The 19,253-nt window shown below is 37.1% G+C and overlaps 1 protein-coding gene across 8 annotated transcripts in view; it reads left to right on the top strand.

Moving 5' to 3' along the window:
• The window catches only part of CHD9 (chromodomain helicase DNA binding protein 9), an 83,472-nt gene extending 64,420 nt beyond the window's left edge, over positions 1 to 19,052 (top strand). For 6 of the 8 annotated variants that reach the window (XM_072346869.1, XM_072346866.1, XM_072346867.1 and 3 more), the window contains 18 exons: positions 77 to 276; positions 771 to 930; positions 1,647 to 1,736; positions 2,700 to 2,803; positions 2,922 to 3,039; positions 3,674 to 3,731; positions 3,949 to 3,991; positions 4,143 to 4,362; positions 4,458 to 4,660; positions 4,918 to 5,826; positions 7,712 to 7,875; positions 8,644 to 8,916; positions 9,701 to 9,869; positions 10,713 to 10,852; positions 11,313 to 11,534; positions 12,123 to 12,251; positions 13,974 to 14,078; positions 15,575 to 19,052. In XM_072346869.1, the coding sequence (XP_072202970.1) occupies positions 77 to 276; positions 771 to 930; positions 1,647 to 1,736; positions 2,700 to 2,803; positions 2,922 to 3,039; positions 3,674 to 3,731; positions 3,949 to 3,991; positions 4,143 to 4,362; positions 4,458 to 4,660; positions 4,918 to 5,826; positions 7,712 to 7,875; positions 8,644 to 8,916; positions 9,701 to 9,869; positions 10,713 to 10,852; positions 11,313 to 11,534; positions 12,123 to 12,251; positions 13,974 to 14,078; positions 15,575 to 16,438 (4,171 nt within the window). In that variant the 3' untranslated portion in view covers positions 16,439 to 19,052. The remainder of the gene's footprint in view (positions 1 to 76; positions 277 to 770; positions 931 to 1,646; positions 1,737 to 2,699; positions 2,804 to 2,921; positions 3,040 to 3,673; positions 3,732 to 3,948; positions 3,992 to 4,142; positions 4,363 to 4,457; positions 4,661 to 4,917; positions 5,827 to 7,711; positions 7,876 to 8,643; positions 8,917 to 9,700; positions 9,870 to 10,712; positions 10,853 to 11,312; positions 11,535 to 12,122; positions 12,252 to 13,973; positions 14,079 to 15,574) is intronic. The other 2 variants (XM_072346871.1, XM_072346870.1) reach the window with 2 other exon arrangements.
• Positions 19,053 to 19,253: the final 201 nt, after the last annotated feature.

Genomic DNA, 19,253 nt, shown 5'->3' on the forward strand with positions numbered 1-19,253 from the left:
CTTTTCAAAAAATAAGCCTGCAGACTTATGGAATGTATGAGCTTTAAGTGCTACTGTGTGTTTTTCTTTGCACTAGGTGGGGTCGATGGAGAGACATTTTATCACATGGTCGCTTCAAGAGACAGCTAAATGAACACGACGTGGAGATAATTTGCCGAGCTCTTTTAGCCTATTGTCTTGTTCACTACAGAGGAGATGAGAAAATAAAAAGTTTTATATGGGATCTCATTACTCCAACAGAAGATGGGCAAACACGAGAGTTGCAGAATCATCTTGGTAAGGTATTTTTTGCAGTTAAATACCTTCGCATACACTGACCTGTGTGTTCTGCTATAATCACAGCTTAAAATTCTCCCTGAAGGTGTGATACTTAAAGTAAATACAACTTAATGCAGATGCCTATATCAATAGATGGAAAAACAAGTTTCACTTCTGCTTTACTTCTGTTTTGATGGCAAATCAAAATCCCAAATGGATTGGTATAACGTGTGTTAACTTTCTTTTCATTTCAATTCATAAGAACCTGTTCTTTGTCATTATAGTTGACAACTGTTTCTTTCCCCCACTCCTGCTTTGTCTTCAGTTTGTGAAATATATTTGAGAGATGTTCTAGGAGACAAAACAAAGAAAAAGGACGCCTCCTATTGAGAGGCCGTGAGGATAGTGTATTTTTCTGCTTTGCAGGTCCCTGTATTGTGGTAGGATTTAGTAACAATGTCACAGGGGATCTGTGCCTACCTGTTGCTGTTACTGTATCATGTCTTCTATAGGCCTGTCAGCCCCTGTGCCTAGAGGAAGAAAAGGAAAAAAAGTGAAGACCCAGGCTAGCACTTTTGATATACACAAAGCAGAATGGCTGCGAAAATACAATCCAGAACATCTGTTGCAAGATGAAGGATACAAAAAGCACATAAAACATCACTGCAACAAGTAAGGAGCAGTTGAAGTGTGAATGTTTTTTGCTCTTTATGTGCAGACTTTTTCTTCTTGCTCCTCGCTGTCTTCAACTTTAGGATACTTGTTGTTTTGCTGGGAGAAAACAAGTTTTTGTGGTGTTTATTTGTTTAGGTGTTTGTATTTAAATAATTCTGTTATCCTTTACAAAAAAAAATAAAAAATATATATATATATATATTTAAATGATGAGAGGCCAGGCTGCTGAGAATGTGAGCTGGCTTGCTTGACTAGTAACGATGAATGAGCTTATTTTAGATAAAGGAATAATCTATAAGAAAACTTGTCATGCTCTGCTTGCAAACTTCATACAGCTGTAGTCAAGAACTGAGATAAAACAAGGAGAAGCCACGTTAATTTAATTCCAAAATGAGGAGGAATGAAAGGGAATATTGAAGGTGTTTGTCAGCTCACTGAAATATTTCTAAGGGAATATTCTGTGTAGGAAAAGGGAAACACTAGCTTGTTCTGAACAGTAGTTTATGAAGCAAGTGAGGAGTTTTCTGCTGATTCTGGATGAGAGATTTATTTTTTTTGGTGATGAAACACCAGCAGTGAAGAAGTGCAAGGTGGAGGAACTGGAGCGTATCTCCTCTCCTAACTGAAGGAAGTCTGTTTGAAAGGTTTGTGGTGGTATTGAAAAATAAATAAAGTTTATAGAGTACTGATACATTTGTTTCTTTTTATTGTAGGGTCTTGCTTCGAGTAAGAATGCTGTATTACTTAAAACAAGAAGTTATTGGTAGTGAAATTCAAAAAGTGTTTGATGGAACTGATGCCAGGTGAGCTATATGGAGGCTTTTTTTACTTGCTCATTTTAAATGTGAACTTATCAAATGAAATTGAAGAAGTCTTCCCAGACCTAAATAAGAATAGCTTCAAGCAAATATCTGTATATTTAGGCTCTGAGAGAAGTGCTTTCATTTGCTCTGTCCACAAAATGCTTTGTATCTTCTCGACATAAGGAAGTTTTGATTTCCCATTTTGTTGTAATCTATAGATATATATAGTACTATTAAAAGTAAATAGACTGAAAAAGTAAGTAAAAGATGAAGTTATATTCCTTACATGGTGACTAGCAGGTTTTTCCTTGCATCTTTCTTCACACTTATGGCCAAGTGCTACATATTCCGTTATTTTTTTATTTATCTATGGAAGTACTTCTGTTTTCAGAAAGCTGTTACAAATACTCACAGAAAAGTCCATCTCAGGCTGTCGAGTGCAGAAGCTGATGATTTTTGGCTTACTGAGTTTTGTAAACCCAAACTGCCAGAAGTTGGCAGAATACTCAGAGAAATAATATTATCTGCTGTTTCTGTATTCTTTCTCTGTTACTGGTCTCTATCAAATATAAAGTACCAAGCTGTGTATCTTGTATTGCTGTTCTTATTGAGTATAAAGTGAAGAAATGCATTCCTTAGTTTCTTTAGGTTATCAAAACAGTTATCAAAGATGAGCTATACATTATAGCATTTATTTATGTGCCTCATAGTAGCATGGCCTTACATTTGTTAACTGTTAGTTGTTTTTAAATACCAAAATCAATTTAAAAATTTAAAATCTTTGAAGCATTATAATCTTCAAAACCTTTGTATTAGTTTGTTGGACATGGAATGTGCTGTTATGTGTATTTGAAGAAAGTAGTTTCAACACCCTGAATAGCATACAAATTCCAAAGAAGAAAAAGAAATGTGTTGCTCCCTCTGAATATTACTGATGTTGGTGCTGTTGGTGAATCTCCGTAGTGAAATTGATGTTTGGGTCCCTGAGCCAGATCACTCTGAAGTTCCTGCTGAGTGGTGGGATGCAGAGGCAGACAAATCCCTTCTAATTGGAGTTTTTAAACATGGTCAGTAACGTGAATGACTGCATGTGTACTCTCCCCCCTCCTCCCCAATACAAATGGCTATAATCTTTTCTTATAGTTCACCTTAAAATTTGATTTTTTGTCTTTTTTTCATTTGTAGGTTATGAAAAATACAACACGATCAGAGCAGACCCAGCGCTGTGCTTCTTGGAAAGGGTTGGCAAGCCAGATGATAAAGCAGTTGCTGCTGAGCAGAGAGCAAATGATTATATTGATGGGTAGGGGTACTTCAAACTGGGCGTGAATGCTTAATAATGTGAAAGAGGCTGAATTTGTGTGTGTTGTGCTTCATTCTCTTCATTTCATTCTCTTCTTACCTGGCTTCCTACCAGTGTGGTGTCATTGATTTGAAAAACACTACGTTAAGCAGACTTAAGAGAAGTGTAAGAGAACTATTTGAATCCAGAATTTCACAGCTAAGAAAGAATGTAGCAACCTGGTGTTAAAAGGACTGTACTTTGTGCTGCTGAAACAGAAATATTCATTAGGTTGTCAAGTTTGAAAGCTTTCAGAGACAGAGTATTACAGATCTATTTCAGGTTGTTCAGCGTGGTGTAATATTCTTGTGCTGTTAACCAGTGACCCCAATAGATCAATTTGAGTATTACTGATAAGCGCAGAAAGGGAGAACTTCCTTTGTTCCTTTCTTAGTCAATGATACTAGCAACTCATAAGGAATAGCTTTGAGAGGGGAGGCAGGTTTCAAGTCAAAGTTGCATGAAATGTTTTCCTTGCTTCAAATATAAGATTAAACACAGTGTATGTAAGTCAATTGAAATGAGTTTTGTTTGTGACTGCGTGTAAGCTTTTCAAAATATTAACATAGTTTCTTTTCTGTTGAAATTTTAACAGGGATGTCGAAGATCCAGAATATAAACCAGCACCAGCAATGTTTAAAGATGACATAGAGGTATGGTAGGCATCTATTAATAGCTATAGTTATCTGAATTCACAGGCCTTACTCCCCATTTCTCTCTATAAATTATTGTACAATTCTGTTGTGTGCCTTGTTAGCCATTTATGCAAAATGCACGTTACTGTTCATTGTCATATTTGTTAGAATGAACCTTTTGTGGGCAGTTATCCAAGTCCCTTTTTTACTTTATTTTGCTTCTGTTTTTCTACAGGATGATGTTTCATCCCCAGGTGATCTAGTAATAGCAGATGGAGGTAAATATACACAACTTGAAATCTACACTTAATTTTCAATTGCTTGATTCCCCTGGCTTTTAGCTAAAACATTTAGATTGCCTACTGTAGAACCATAGGCAACAGCAACAATTAATTTCTTTCTTTTTCCTGTGACTTCATTTTAATATAGATGGGCAAATGATGGAAGGTGACAAAATCTATTGGCCAACTCAGTCTGCCTTAACAACACGTCTTCGCCGCCTAATAACAGCTTATCAAAGAACAAGTAAAAATAGGCAGGCCCAGCAGATCCAGCCAGCATTCCCAGTACAAACTAGTATGATGCAGCCTCCATATGAAGAAGTTGCTCTAAATCCAAAGATGGCTGCTAAAATAGAAAGACAGCAAAGGTATATGCATTATACAGTTAGAAGAAATAATAGCTGCTCGCTGAATGATACAGTGAAGAAAATTACAGTATTTACTTTTTTCCTTGCTGGTAAAGGTGGACAAGAAGGGAAGAAGCTGACTTCTACAGAGTTGTGTCCACATTTGGAGTGGTGTTTGATCCTGAACGGGGACGGTTTGATTGGACCAAATTCAGAGCTATGGCAAGGCTGCATAAGAAAACTGATGAGAGCTTAGAGAAATACCTGTATGCATTTATGTCGATGTGCAGGAGAGTCTGTCGTCTCCCCTCAAAAGAAGGTGGGTGTCTGCTTTCGTATCTTTAGTTTTCTCTTTGATTTCTGTTATTGGTGTTTATCTTGAGATTACATGTTCCAGAATAAAAATGGAGAAGAAAATAAGCAAAGATCTTAAGTGAACTGTAAAATTGAAAGCTTATGGAGGGCAATATATCAAGTTACTCAAGTCATGTAGTTCTGGTATTGATTTGTGGTGGTGGTTTTTGGTTTTGTGTTTGCTTTTTGCCATATTTTCATCTGTGTTATGTTTTATTACAGAACTGGTAGACCCAAACATTTTTATCCAACCAATTACAGAGGAACGTGCCTCTCGGACTTTGTATCGCATTGAGCTTCTAAGGAAGGTGCGAGAACAGGCTCTTAGACATCCACAGTTGTTTGAACGACTAAAGCTATGTCAGCCAAACCCAGATTTACCTGTCTGGTGGGAATGTGGGACTCATGACAGGGATTTACTTATTGGAGCTGCTAAGCATGGGGTTAGCAGGACAGATTATCATATTCTTCGTGATCCTGAACTCTCGTTTATGTCTGCCCAGAGGAACTATAGTCAGAACAAAGTAGCACTGTCAAGGACTTCTACTCCACTCTTGCATCAGTATCAGATGGCATTATCTGCTTCTCCTCTTACACCTCAGTCAAGATTGCCAGATGCTAAAGTGAATACTCTTGAGGACATGAAAGTTAAAAATGAAAATCGGAAAGAGGATGCTCAGTCGTCTGAAGAGGAATGTATGTCTACAGAGGAGACGCAGACAGTACTGAAATCTGAGCCTCTGAGTCCAAAAAATGGCGCACCAGTACAAAATACTGAACACAAACCTAGCGTGAAGATTGAAACAGACAGGCGCATGGTTGCAGCAAGGACAGAGCCTCTAACTCCAAACCCAGCTTCCAAAAAACAGAGAGTCAGCAAAAGAGGATCAGACTCTAGCTCTGACTCAGACTCTGACTCAGATAGATCATCCTGTTCTTCCAGGTCATCTTCTTCATCCTCTTCATCTTCCTCATCTTGTTCACACTCTCGATCAGGCTCTAGTTCTTCATCATCTTCATCTTGTTCTTCAGCATCTTCATCCTCGTCATCTTCATCCTCATCATCGTCGTCGTCATCATCGTCCTCGTCTGAAGAGAGTGATAGTGATGAAGAGGAGGCGCAAAAACGTGGTATGTGTAGTCTTATTTCTGAAGTACGATTTTTCAAACTGAACAAGTTGACTTTTTATGGAAAAGGTCCAAAAAAAGACATTAAATCCCGTGGAAGTAAATGTAAATACTCGATTATTCAGGGGAGCTGAAGAATTTCAGATGCAGTATTTTCTTTGCTTCTTATTCACTGCCTTGGATTGAGGTAGTTTGGCTTTGTTGACCAGTTCCCTAAGCAAGCACACAGTGCATGTGGCTCACGTGTGGGAGGAGAGTTGAATGGCCAGTGTATTCCGTGAAGTGTATTTTATGTATGTTCCCTACTACTGTTTCTCTTCCTTGCTTAATGCAGAGATTCTCTAGGTTTCCCTGTTGTTATTTTTTTCACTCTTGCTTACCTGTCTGCATAGCTTTTTCAGGAAGTCTGCAATAATATTTCTGTACTAGTTAAAGAGTCATGTAAGCTATATTTTCTTGTAAGCTGGATGTGGTCAAGCAGTGTACTGATGCTGAAGTTTTACAATTTAACACATTACATTTAGAGGTACTACAAGCTGTACTCTTGCCATGTTCAGAATCAGAATGTAAAAAGGTTTCTCTACCCCATGATAACTAATGGTAATAGAAAAGTGAAGAGAATGAAGTTAGGCAGCGGCATTACAGTATGAGTAAAGCAATTTTTTTTTCCTGATAGCTCAGGAAAAATGGTGTTATATAATTAGATTGATACTTGTGTTTGGGGAAATCACAGATGGAAACCTTAGAGTTAACTTATTGGGAAAACGATTCTTGGGAAGTAAAGTGGCGCTTAAGCAGAATGATGAAGCTGCTGCCTTTAGCAGTGGAAGGCTGTATTCAGAGGAAACAGTTGTATGGAAAATGTAAAAACAGTGAGAGAAAAGGAAGGAGTATCTGACATAGCTATTTCTAAATGGTGAATACTAAAACATGTGCTGCAAGTCAAAATATTAGTCTCTCTTTATGCCAACTCAGTCTGTTGATGCAAGTAATCATGCAAACTTCAGATTGCAAAATCTTGTAAATCAGTCAGCCTTCCTTTTATTTCGGTTATTTTATTCTAAATTGGAATTGAAGAGATTGGAAAATGCGGGAAAACTTTTCTCAGTTTTGTCTGCACTTGTTTTAAGCCAGGTTTTGTTTCATAAGATTCTATGGTGTTCATAAGTCACACTTTGGCTTAATTTCTATATCGGAAACATCATTTAAGAGAGGCGAGACGATTTGATGCATAGCCATTCCGAGGGACAGATTTGAGTTCTGTAGAATCATCCCTCAACACTCCTGTTCTGTTTGCTGACTTAGTAGTTACCTTTTCTGGAAGCACCAACATTCAGTTCAACTGTTTTCCCATATCAGGGTGAAACTTGTGTTGTCCTGGTGGAGGAAGAAGAAAAATGATGATGAGAATTAAAATGAAGTCTGTGGACATAATGGGAAGTTAATAAGGGAAAAAAAATCTGTGATTAAAATCAAAAGAAATAATTTTCAGGATATGTGAAGTAGAGCATCCAGCGTTCCATCCAATAAAAGAAGTGAGGGCATTTTTATAACTAGTATCCCAACAGGTTTGCCACATTCTTGGAGTAGACATATTTCTGTTCAATCTGATTCTTGCTTGCAAATGAAATACGTTAAAGTAAGTAAGGTCTGCCTATCAGCTTGTTCTGTAGTGTGCACAATTTCATTTTTAGGCTCTCAGAAAGTTAACAGAAGTATGTACAAAATGTATATGCCTGGGAAAGGATCAATAGTCCATTCGAATCACCAATTATTGAGTATAATTTTGTTAGGTCTTTCTCTGAACATTGTTCTGTGTTGCTCACCTGACCTACTATGAGTGTTTTTTTAACTTCCAACATGAAGTTGTACTGGTGGTTTTATTTAGCAGAAGGAACCCCTCATATAAAAGCATATGACGAAGAGAGTGTAGCTTCTCTGAGTACAACACACGATGAGACGCAGGACAGCTTCCAGATGAATAATGGGACACCAAATTCCAGTTATCTCCTACAAGGTGGATACATGTTGGCTGCATCTTATTGGCCAAAGGCAAGTTTAGTATATTTCTTTGAAAATGAAGTACATAGGGGAAGGTGGGCTGATATTCAGTTAAATGTAATAAAACCATGTCACAGAGGCTGTGGGAAGATAACTGGGGCTGGGTGGGGGGAAGAAAAGGATTTAATTTATAATAAAAGTAAATCTGTATATGAGAGAATGTTCACATAGGAAGCAAAACATTAAAGGAAGCATATTTGTATCATCCTAAGTCATAAAGAGTGTTCTTTAGAGTACTCTCAAAGTAGGTAAGAAGTGGAGTGAGTATTCACTTACGCTACATATAAGAAATGACTTAGGTAGTGGTAATTGGACACCGTCAGCTACATTGTGAAATGCTTGGTATAGATTGGGTGGAGCACTGATGTTACAACTTTAATATTAGAATTTATATTATGTGATTCCTTATGTTGAAATTCTGCAGTGTACATGGAAAAGAGACTAGAATTAATTTACTGTAAACTCATCTTCTTTGAGTTAAGTACTGAATAGTGAGTATTTCTAAGCTTTATAGTCATTCTGAATTACTGTGGCTGACATAGCCAAGTTCACTCCTATAGTTGATTGTTCACTTTTCATTCTTTCTTAGTCATTTTATTTCATTTGAACGCTATGCTCTTTCGAGCTGTTTTTGAATAGTCAAAGATCTGTGGGGTTTGATTTCTGGTTTGTAGCACAGAGTAGTTTCTAACATCATACGTAAATGTGCAGTGTCAGTAAACGTTACTCTTGTAAAAATGCTTTCTCTTTTTTTTTTAGGATCGAGTTATGATTAACCGGCTTGATAGTATTTGTCAAACAGTGTTGAAGGGTAAATGGCCTTCAGCAAGAAGGAACTATGACAGCAATACAGTGGCATCTTTCTACACAACCAAACTTCTGGATAGTCCAGGCGCAGCTACAGATTACAGTGAGCCCAGTGCACCAACACCCCCTCTTGCAGGTGTTAAAGAAGAATATGATCAGTCGCCACAGATGTCAAAGGTGAAGAAGCATGTACGAGAAAAGGAGTTTACAGTGAAAATCAATGACGTATGTTTATTTTTATTGCCCTAGGACCTGATTGCGATTGCGGTGTGCGGCATGCTTTACCTGCAAGTGGCTGCCTGCTCTTACTCTCACTTCCTTCACACACTTGTTTGTGGGTATTTGGGTCTGTTTTTTCTGGGCATTGAGTATTTGGGGTCTTTTTTTGTTTTGTTTTGTGTTTTTTTTCCAGTTTTCATAGAACTCTGGAGGGAAATCTTCATTATTCTCCTCTCTGAATTGAAATCCTGTTGTGATGCTTCCTCAGCCAGCCTGTTTTATGCCATTTCTTTTAAAAAAACAACAAAAAACATTGAATTATGAACAATGTTTCTGCTTTTTGGCTTTTCTTTTTTTAACATTTCAGCATATTCTATTTAGCCAGCACTTCCTCTTTTTCATGAAGGTTTACAGGTAAATTTTGCACTTCAAAATGCAGGCTAGATGCTTCATTTTATTTATTTTTTAACCTGTATTTTATGACCTGTTGATAGCACATAATACATGAAACTTCCCCTTGTAACTGGATTTGATGCTTATTTAGAGTTCAGCATCTGCATTTTTCCACTTAAGTGGGCAGGTAAACTAAAATTTATAGACAATTCGGTGAAGTTTCTGGTCAGCTTCCTTCATGCGGAGAAGCAGAACTAGTTTTAAGGCCTGGTATGTGGCTTTTCTTTTTCCTCAACTCCTCTGGAGTAACCAGAGAGAACTAAGTGAGAATCCTGATTATGAAGTAGTCATTTCTGCTTCAGAAGAGACACTTCTAACCCTGGGATTTATTTAACAGGAAGGTGGTTTGAAATTGACTTTTCAGAAGCAGGGACTATCTCAGAAAAGGCCATTTGAAAGCGAGGAAGGCGCACTGGGACAGCAGCAATACCTGGCTCGGCTACGTGATCTCCAGAATGCTTCAGAAATCAGCCTTGTCAACTTCCCAAAATCGCTTCCTGAATCAGGTACGTGTTGTGAATTCCTAAAGTGTCTGAAGGGCACAAGGATTAGTAATAAATCTTTTATTCTTTGCTCTTCTGTTGATCTGCGTGTATACGCGGTGGAGAGAGATGGCGGCTGTGAAATTTGCTTTAAACCACAGTTTAGAGCAATTGTGTGCAATGTGTCAGGGAATCTAGGCACCTAAGTTGAAGCGTGGAATTGGACCATGAGTGCTTTCACAGTCAGTTTTTGTGACGTTCTTTATTTGAAGGATTCCATTACGAATGGTAAGTCCTCCTGCAAGAAGACCTTAATTATTGTAAAGCATGTCACTCTATGCTGTAAGTAATGAGACAGTTGGAACATACCGTGTCTAGGAAGTGAAGATGAAAAATTCCAGGCTTACGCCTGTGTTATTTGTTTCACACTCTTCAGATGCTTTCCTGTGTCTCAAGTAATGAAACAGTTGAAGGCAATAGTCTGGAACAAGTTATTTGGCTTACAGCCAAACATTCAGAGGTTATTTTCATAATAAGCAACAGTAAGTTTACATTGTCAATATAAAATGAGCTTGAATTGAGCAGTTAGTTTGGATTAAAAATATTTGTAGTTTTTGTGCTGGGTGCTTCCTTTAGGCCAGGATCTGACCAAGTGGCTGAAATTCATTGAGTTTGCATATGCGTGTATATGAAAACATCTCTAAAACTATCATCCTTAACTTGCTACTTGTAGTTTTTTAGCTATTACATGTAGAAATTACCTGCACTAGTACTGTATCAATTTCATTTTCTTTTATTATTCTAATATGCTTATCATTATAAATAATTTAAGGATCTGACATGAATTTTGCTCTGTAATTTGGCTAGGTACTTCCAGTCACTTAGCAGCCAGCGCCAATGGAGTGATAGTTGATAGTCAGCCGGTACTCAAAAAGAGAAGAGGGAGAAGGAAGAACGTGGAAGGAGTCGATGTCCTCTTTATAAACAGAAATAAGCAGCCCAATCATGTAAGTAAAGTTAAATCTTTATCCAAAAATAAGATCCAGATAACTGTTCAATCCTTAACTGCATGTAACTGTCATCATTCAACAAAAACGTCATTACTCGGCTGAAATTGTTGTGAATTTTGTCTATTAGTACACAAATAAGAATTGTTAGAGTTTTGCTAAACATAATAAATGTGAAACAAGTAGCAGGTAACCAGTGTCTTCTGTAAAAATACCACTGTTAAGCTGTAATTAGAAGCGTACTATTAGAAACTCAGTGTATGGCGTAGCAACACTTCCTGACATCCTTTCCTGCAGCATGTGACAGGACTTGGTCTTAGAGGGACTTAAAGGGAGTTTTTCTGAGTCCTTGAGTTTGTGTTTAATGATCTGCAGGACTCTGGCCTTCATCATAACATACCTGAAGTAACTGTGATTGCTTTCTGTGGAGAGTTTAGGGTCATCTTTTGAATTTCTCCAGGTAAATCCAGGAATTAACTCGTGTCACATTGCTGCCGGAATAAACCCAGCACTCAATTACACGCAGTCTCAAGGCATGCTTGATGCAGAGAGTCCAGTTCCTGTTATTAACCTAAAAGATGGGACGAGGCTGGCAGGTGATGATGCCCCCAAAAGGAAAGATCTAGAAAGGTGGCTGAAGGAACATCCGGGCTATGTTGAAGATTTAGGAGCTTGTATTCCTGTGAGTATACTTGCGTGTTAACTTCAACTAATAGCAAAATATCTCATAAGATGTATTTGAATTGATAATGCATTTTGCATGGAATTATTTATTTCTTTGCTCTTCTGTATTGATCAGGAAGGAGAATGTTTCATTCTTTCTTACACAGTTTGATTTCCACCGAATACATTACAAATACAATTGCTAAGCAAAGTAACACGAAGCAAAGACATTTGATCCTTGTCTAGTTTTACACAGGAATTAAAAAATATCTAAGAAGCCTCGTATTACAGTGAAAACGATTAGTTAATCAGAAATTACAGGAGCTGAAAATAACATTACTGCATAGTGATACAAAACAGGATTTGCTGGAAAAATCTCATTACCTACATTACAGCGGTATGATAGTGATGTTGTGCATATAGCTTTCTTACGTTATTTCTGAATTAAAACTTGATTAATGTGGCACAGAACATAAGGAAGTATTATTTATGACATTCTCTGTTGGACAAAGCACTGAAACAGAAGAATATTTCTGAAAGCCACTTAACCATTTTAAAAGCAGCTATATCAGAAAAGTAATTGACTTTTTTTATTCCTTTATAACAGAGGATGCAACTGCATGAAGGGAGGCCCAAACAAAAACGACACCGTTGTCGAAACCCTAATAAACTAGATGTTAACAGTTTGACTGGTGAAGAACGTGTCCAGCTCATAAATAGAAGAAATGCAAGAAAGGTATTCATATTGACTGTTCCCATTCAGATGTTTTCCAAATGGAAAGTTACTTGAAAATGAACTCTTAATATTTTAGCAAGCATAATACTGAGCACAAGTTAAAGTTTTTGTGCAGGGTTTTGGTACAGAACAAGGAAGTCGATTACGCTCTTCTAGCAAGCATTTTATAACTGAAAACATATATGATACTGCTAGAAACTTTCAGTGTTAACATTCAGCACAAGTTGAGCACGTCATATATTGCAGTGTTTGTGCCATTGATTAATACAGAGGCATGCCCACTGTATTGGTATGGCCCTGAAATCTACTGTTCTGTGTTAAAAATTGCTCTCGTGCACTTTACTGATATAATTTAACTATTGGACTTGCTACACAAACTTTTTCAGAGACAATTCTTATTTTCTGTATAATAATTCAGTTCAAGACTAGCAAAAATTGCCATGCTTTTAAAAAAGGCCCTGTTGTAAATTTATGCATATATATATATATTATATTTTATATATATATATATAAAATATATATATAAATACACACACACACACACACACACACACACACACACACACACATATATATGTAATAGATCTATGTGTATTCTAATCAGGAGTTTCACATGTTCTTAATTTTGGGCACATTATCTTATTTTGACGTTACTACTTTTTGATATGATTAATATTATATTGGTAGTTCATTCTTTATAGAAACCTGTCCCTTGGAATTACTTAAATCCTGTGCATTGGATTATTTTGTATTCTTCTTTTCTTTTTTTTATGGGTGGCCAGTATATAACCCCTGTAAATCAGACTGTTAGGTTAAATAGTAGCTTAACAGAGAACCAAAGCAGGAAGAGGATTTTTCTCTAAAATCTCAACAGTGGAAGACAGAAAATCAGCTGCTTAGTACAAGTTTTCAGATAGGTAATTAAAGCTTGGTAAAGGCATAATGCATTTGAAAATGGGATTTCAGGAAGGCTGAAAGACCATATTCAAGAAAATCATATAGAACATAGTTGTTTATGGAAGAACTGTAGAGAGACACATGGGATGGTGTCTTTGAATGTCAGTGGGAGTCTTAGAGGAGCAATCCAGCAAGAGTCTTTGAGGTATTGCATTGACATCTGGAGCATTTTCTCTTGTTATGCTGCTAGCTTGTTTTTCTCTTGGAGAGAAAGCAGATTGTTTTTTATGCTGCTGTTAAGGTCAGAAGCTTTGGCACCTGCAGAAGAAAGCGAGGCAGAACTCCAGTCTTTAATCTCTTCAGTGCATTGAGATGGCTGCTCTGAAAAGGAACCTGTACAAGAGCTAGTCTCTTGAAAAACAGACACTTGACTTTTCTCTAGTAAGCTGTGCCCTGAGGAATCTTCTAAGTTGATGATGAATAAATGAGGGATTTGATCTTAGCTTGCTGTAAGAGCCTGTTTTCATGCTGGCTTTTTGCTCTAATAATAAATTTCCACACCTTAGGTGAAACTCACTTCTTCTCTGTTATGTTTTTATTCTCAGTTTGCTCAGTTATTAGCTGCCTCCTACTTGTCTGCATCACCAAATTCTCCAAAACTCTATTTTGCATAAACCAACAGAAATCAATTAATGCTACGTTGATAATTTTAGTTAAGACTGTGTGTCTTATTTTATGTAAGAAGCAAAAAAAACCAAAACAATGTCAGTTGCCTTTCTTCCTTTTCCATAGAACTATTTACTGACTTCTGTCTTTGTTTCTCAGGTGGGGGGTGCGTTTGCTCCCCCTCTGAAGGATTTGTGCAGGTTCTTGAAAGAAAATCCAGAATATGGAGTGGCTCCTGAATGGGGAGAAATTGTAAAGCAGTCTGTGAGTATTTGCAGAATGAGATATCTGTGACGTGATGGGGAAGGCAAGGCTTTCACTTCTGGTATTAAATTCTGTTAAATGTGGAGGATGAGTCAGTGTTAGTTTTTTTCAGCCACCTTGGCTCCTGAAACTGGTGTGCTGGCACAGCTGTGAGTAGGAGGAAGAGAAGGGACAGTAACTGTCAACCCTAAATTAGAGATCAGAGATTTAGTTGAAGGCGCTATAATGCTATGACATTTTAATCTCTGAAATGTTACTTTGAAGGCTTTAAGAAAGGTATTTGGCTCACAGAATAGTTTCTTATTAGAGATGAGAAGATAAATACTATTTTAAGTACGTACTTTTACTTTGTAGCTCATTTACTTTTAAGAAATTAATATCACCGATTGAGATGTAAATCAAGTATTAATACAGCTATTTCTTTCTTAGCATTTCTCTCTTTCTAGAGGTTGTATTATTAGCTAGAAACTAAAGTTGGGATTGTAGTGGGAAGAGACCAAGGTTAATATATGAATACATTGTTAGGTGTAGGTCTGTGCAACCACTTCAGTTTTTCCCATACATTCCTTCTGTATGGATCATCCACAGTAAGAGCAGCACATTGCTTGCATGTCCTGCCTAAGTTTCTTGCTAGTAGCAAGCTGCAGTCAGTGAGTAGCTTTTTCACAGATGCTTGGAAAAAGTGCATCAAAGCATCCCACGTTTGTAGGCAGATGTGAGCTGCTATGGCTAACATAGAGCTTACAGAACTGTGTGCGTTTATGGACAGCATTTCTGCGTGTTTGCCTAGATCAAATAACTGAACCTGAACATTATGACTTATGCCATGCAACCATAGGCATATAAACAAATCTATTACTGTATTCATTTATTGTTTTCAATCAATTGTTAGGGTCAAATAAGGAAAACTGCTACAGAGAAAATAGCACGTGTTTATGCAGTGCTTACGTAAGGAGGGCTTACAGACGTGAGGTAAATACTATGCAACCCTAAAAAAAAAGCTACCTGAATTTCATTTTAGTAGAATTGCATTTGAGTCTTTATTGTTTGTTCTTAAGTTTATAGATGAGGTGAACTATGAAAACATTAAGCAGGAACTAGCACTTTTTTGATGTTAAGCAGTGGCAAAATGGATGATTGGAATGTGATAATACTACAAAGCAATGCCATGCTTTAGATCTTAACCTAAGATTGCTCTTCTGATGAACTCTATGTGGTTTGGTCTGCACATAATCCTTAGATGATGAGTAAGCAGTGTGTCTGAAAAGGTGCCTCCTTAGTCCCCACTGTTGAATTGGGACTTTTAAGTATTGGAGTTTGCACAAAGCCACCACCAGTTCCAGTCTAGAGATGAAGCTGCTTTGCTAACACCCCAGAAAAGTGTTTGATACTGTTAGTGTATGCTTGGCTTTTGTGTTTGTTTTTTTTGTGGATTGTTTTTCTTTAATTTGTACATCCTTTCAAATTACTAAAGATTCACACTGCTTCTCTTGCAGGGATTTCTTCCAGAAGGAATGTTTGACCGTATTCTCACCGGGCCTGTTGTGCGGGAAGAAGTAAGCCGGAGGGGAAGGCGCCCCAAAAGTGAGATTGCTAAGGCAACAGCAGCTGCAGCTGCTGCCACTGCTGCAAGCGTATCAGTTAACCCTCTGCTCACCAACGGATTGCTTCCAGGAATGGATCTGTCTAGTCTTCAGGCCTTACAACAAAACCTGCAAAACCTGCAGTCACTGCAAGTAACAGCAGGGTTGATTGGAATGCCAGCTGGCTTAACTACTGGAGGAGAAGCTAAGAACATGGCTGCCATGTTCCCCATGCTGCTGTCAGGGATGGCTGGATTACCAAACTTGCTGGGCATGGGAGGACTTCTGACAAAGTCTACAGAATCTATTTCAGAGGATAAAAAGGGAAGTGATTTGAAAGAGGTGGATATAAAGAAAGAAAGGACAGAAGACCAAAATACAGATACTGGTGGTGAAAACTCTGTTTCAAGCTCTCCTTCAACATCCTCTGCTGCTGCAGCTGCCAATCCTCTCTCTCTTAACCCATTACTTTTGTCCAACATACTTTATCCAGGGATGCTTCTCACTCCAGGCCTTAATCTTCATATCCCAGCTTTGTCTCAGTCTAATATTTTTGATGTACAGAACAGTGAAAGTAATGACACGGGCTCAGCCAAGCCTACAGAAGAAAAGGAGGAAAATTCTCGGGTTAGAGATCAGGAAGACAAAGGGGGAACAGAGCCAAGCTCTCACAACGAAAACAGCACAGATGAAGGTTCAGAGAAAGCAGATGCTTCATCTGGATCTGATAGTACATCGTCTTCATCTGAGGATTCAGATTCTAGTGATGAAGACTGACCCCAGACTCTGCACTTAAATTATGAACTGATTTTGAATTTATTCTTTAATTATTTCATTGTAAATAACCCAGTGTTGAGTGCATCAATGATTTACTGACCGAACATTTCAGTATTTGTTTAGAAGTGCAAACTGCTTTCAGAGACGTTTTGCATGTAATATTTCCTGAAGTTCATGAGTTTCTGAACTTGTATGTACTATCAAATACACAATGGTGTAAAATTACAACAAAAGGCATTATAATTTTGTTGGGGGGTTAATTTTATGAAAATAATGCTCAAGAAAGAGCTGTATATTTAATATATTTGCAGTGAACACAGAATACTTTATGCATATTATTGATTTAATTTGAATATAGTTTTACAGCCTCCTTGACACTTATAATTTACAGATCAAAACTCAGCAATAATTTGGGCAGCTAATGAATGTCATGAAAGCTGTAGAATCTACATCACCATCCATTGCTTTAATTACATGAAAATGCTCTAGTGTTGTGATGCACTGCTGTTTCCAATTCAGGTACAAGTGTGTTTAAAAGAAGATAAATTTTTCCCAATCAGCCAATTAAACTGGCTACCTGTTACCTCAGCTGAGTTAGTTTAGGAAGTTTACATTGGTTTCTATTACTTGTTTTCAGGTTTTGTTTTGTTTTCTAAAGACATCTTGTATATCATGTTAAAATCTGAGTTGAGATACGACTGTTGGTGGGTTTTTTCCCCCTCATTGCGACTGTTCTCTGTGACAGCAGTAAGGGGAAATCAAGCCAAAAATGGTCTTGTCTCACGCTTCTTGGCACCACGTAGATCTATTTAGTTTACACCTTTGCAAAGTTTTGGGCTCCCTCTGCAGAATTAGAAGTCCCAAAATGAGGAGTAGTTGCCCCAAGACTCAGAAAAGGCAAAGTGTCATAAAGTGCCACTGAAAAGACCTTTCAACACTGCATACTTCATGTAAAAATTGTTTGTTTGCTTTGTTTGTGTAGATTTCTATTTGTGTTTTATGTCATAAAACCTCCTGGAGTTACCAGTTAATAATGGTAAATAAAGTATAGATAGTTTTGAACTCCTTTTGAGTTTAAACTTCTCTGCAGATTTAAGTCTGACTAAATATAAAATATTACCCCAAATCATTATTGGGATATCACTTTTCATATGTTATGCTGAGTTACCCACTTAAAAAAAAAAAAAAAAGAAAGCACTTTGAATAGTAAGGAAGACGAGTTATTCCTAGAAACCACAGTAACAGGGCATAAGGCATCTGTTTAAGTCCAAAACCTTAGAACCCTTTACTATATAAAATCTGTCTAACATTTGATGTGTGATCTGATTCCTCCTTCTTTTTAAGCTGCTATTACTGTGACACAGTAGAGGCCCAGATTCACATTTACAGAAGTTCTGAACTGACTGAGATTTCAATTGACCCTTGTTACAGCATTTGCGGTCCAAGAAAAGGCAAGTGTTAAGAGAAAATAGATACAGGTACTAGTAGGAGTCATTGAAAAAGCTTTACAAAGGGATAAATTTAAAAATAAAAGCAAAACTGTATATTTTGATATAGTTCTGTTGCTTGCTTGTACAGTAAAACAACTGTGTTGTTTGTTCTTTTTTTTTTACCGAGAACTTTACCAATGAAATCTAAGTTTGTACGTGCGAAATAACCCCATGATTAGAAGCAGTGTTACATGTCATACACGATTTTACAAGTACCATTTGGATTGTGCTGGTTACGTATCTTCCCAAATAGTATTCTGATCTTTTGGCCCTTCATGCAGTGTCTTAGCAATAGTGAGAATTCAAAACTGCCAAGAGAAGGGGGTAGCAATTCTTCATCGTGGGAAAAAAAATAAAGAAGTATTGCGTATTTAATACTTAGCCCTTTGTAATATAGCACTTTTATTTAACTAGGATGCATCTATGAAATAGCCAAAGTTTTACAGACAGTTGTTAACTTAGTTTGCTGATGGAGCACATCAACAGTACCATCACTTCCCACCCTTACCCCACAAAAGAAATCTTAAATCTTGTGGCTAAAACCTAATTTATATCAGATTTATGAAATAAAGTATTTTCCTAATTATGCTCAAGTGAGTTTGGTTACCATTCTAGTGATTCTTTCTATGTAATAAGGCAATTCAAATCCAAGTAATGAAGGCTGGTGTAGACTTGAACATAATATATTGGGTTTATTTTTCATCAGTTTGAACCAGAAGGGGAAAAATGTCCCGCTGTCAGCTAGACTATATGCAAAAATGGTTGTATAAAGTTAAGGGTTATAAGGAAACCTCAGTAGAATTACACTAATACTGAAGTTAAGATTAAAAGGATATCCGAGGTGATGATAAAGTGTGTGTTGGTAGTTACTAAAAGAACCTTAGCTGTTATTGCCTTGTATTTCTATCCCTTGTTTCAAGCTTCATGATCCAAGTCTTAGTCCAGTTTTTCTTTTGGACATTTGCAATATTTGCCAGTTGTGTTCTGTGTAGTCTGAATTTGCTTTCTGTAGTTGAACAAGCGTCTTAAAAAGTCATTTGTAATTTATTGAATTACTTTCTATGATGTTCTATAGAGCAAATGGAAGTTTAATTATTTTTTATTAAACATATTCTTTGACTACCCATGATGTCAGCCTCAATATGTAAAAAATAACGCTGTGTAAAGGTTAGATCTGAATCTTGGAGCAGCAAACGTTGAGCTTCAGTGCTAAGGACTAAAACTGAAATTACTCTTGTGAATGTAAAAAAAATCAAAGCTGTCTTTTTCTGCAGAACCAAATGCTTTACTTTGAATATCTGTTCTGGGAATCAGTTTCAATCAGT

Source organism: Excalfactoria chinensis, chromosome 11, assembly GCF_039878825.1.
Source record: "Excalfactoria chinensis isolate bCotChi1 chromosome 11, bCotChi1.hap2, whole genome shotgun sequence".
Classification (NCBI taxonomy): domain Eukaryota; kingdom Metazoa; phylum Chordata; class Aves; order Galliformes; family Phasianidae; genus Excalfactoria; species Excalfactoria chinensis.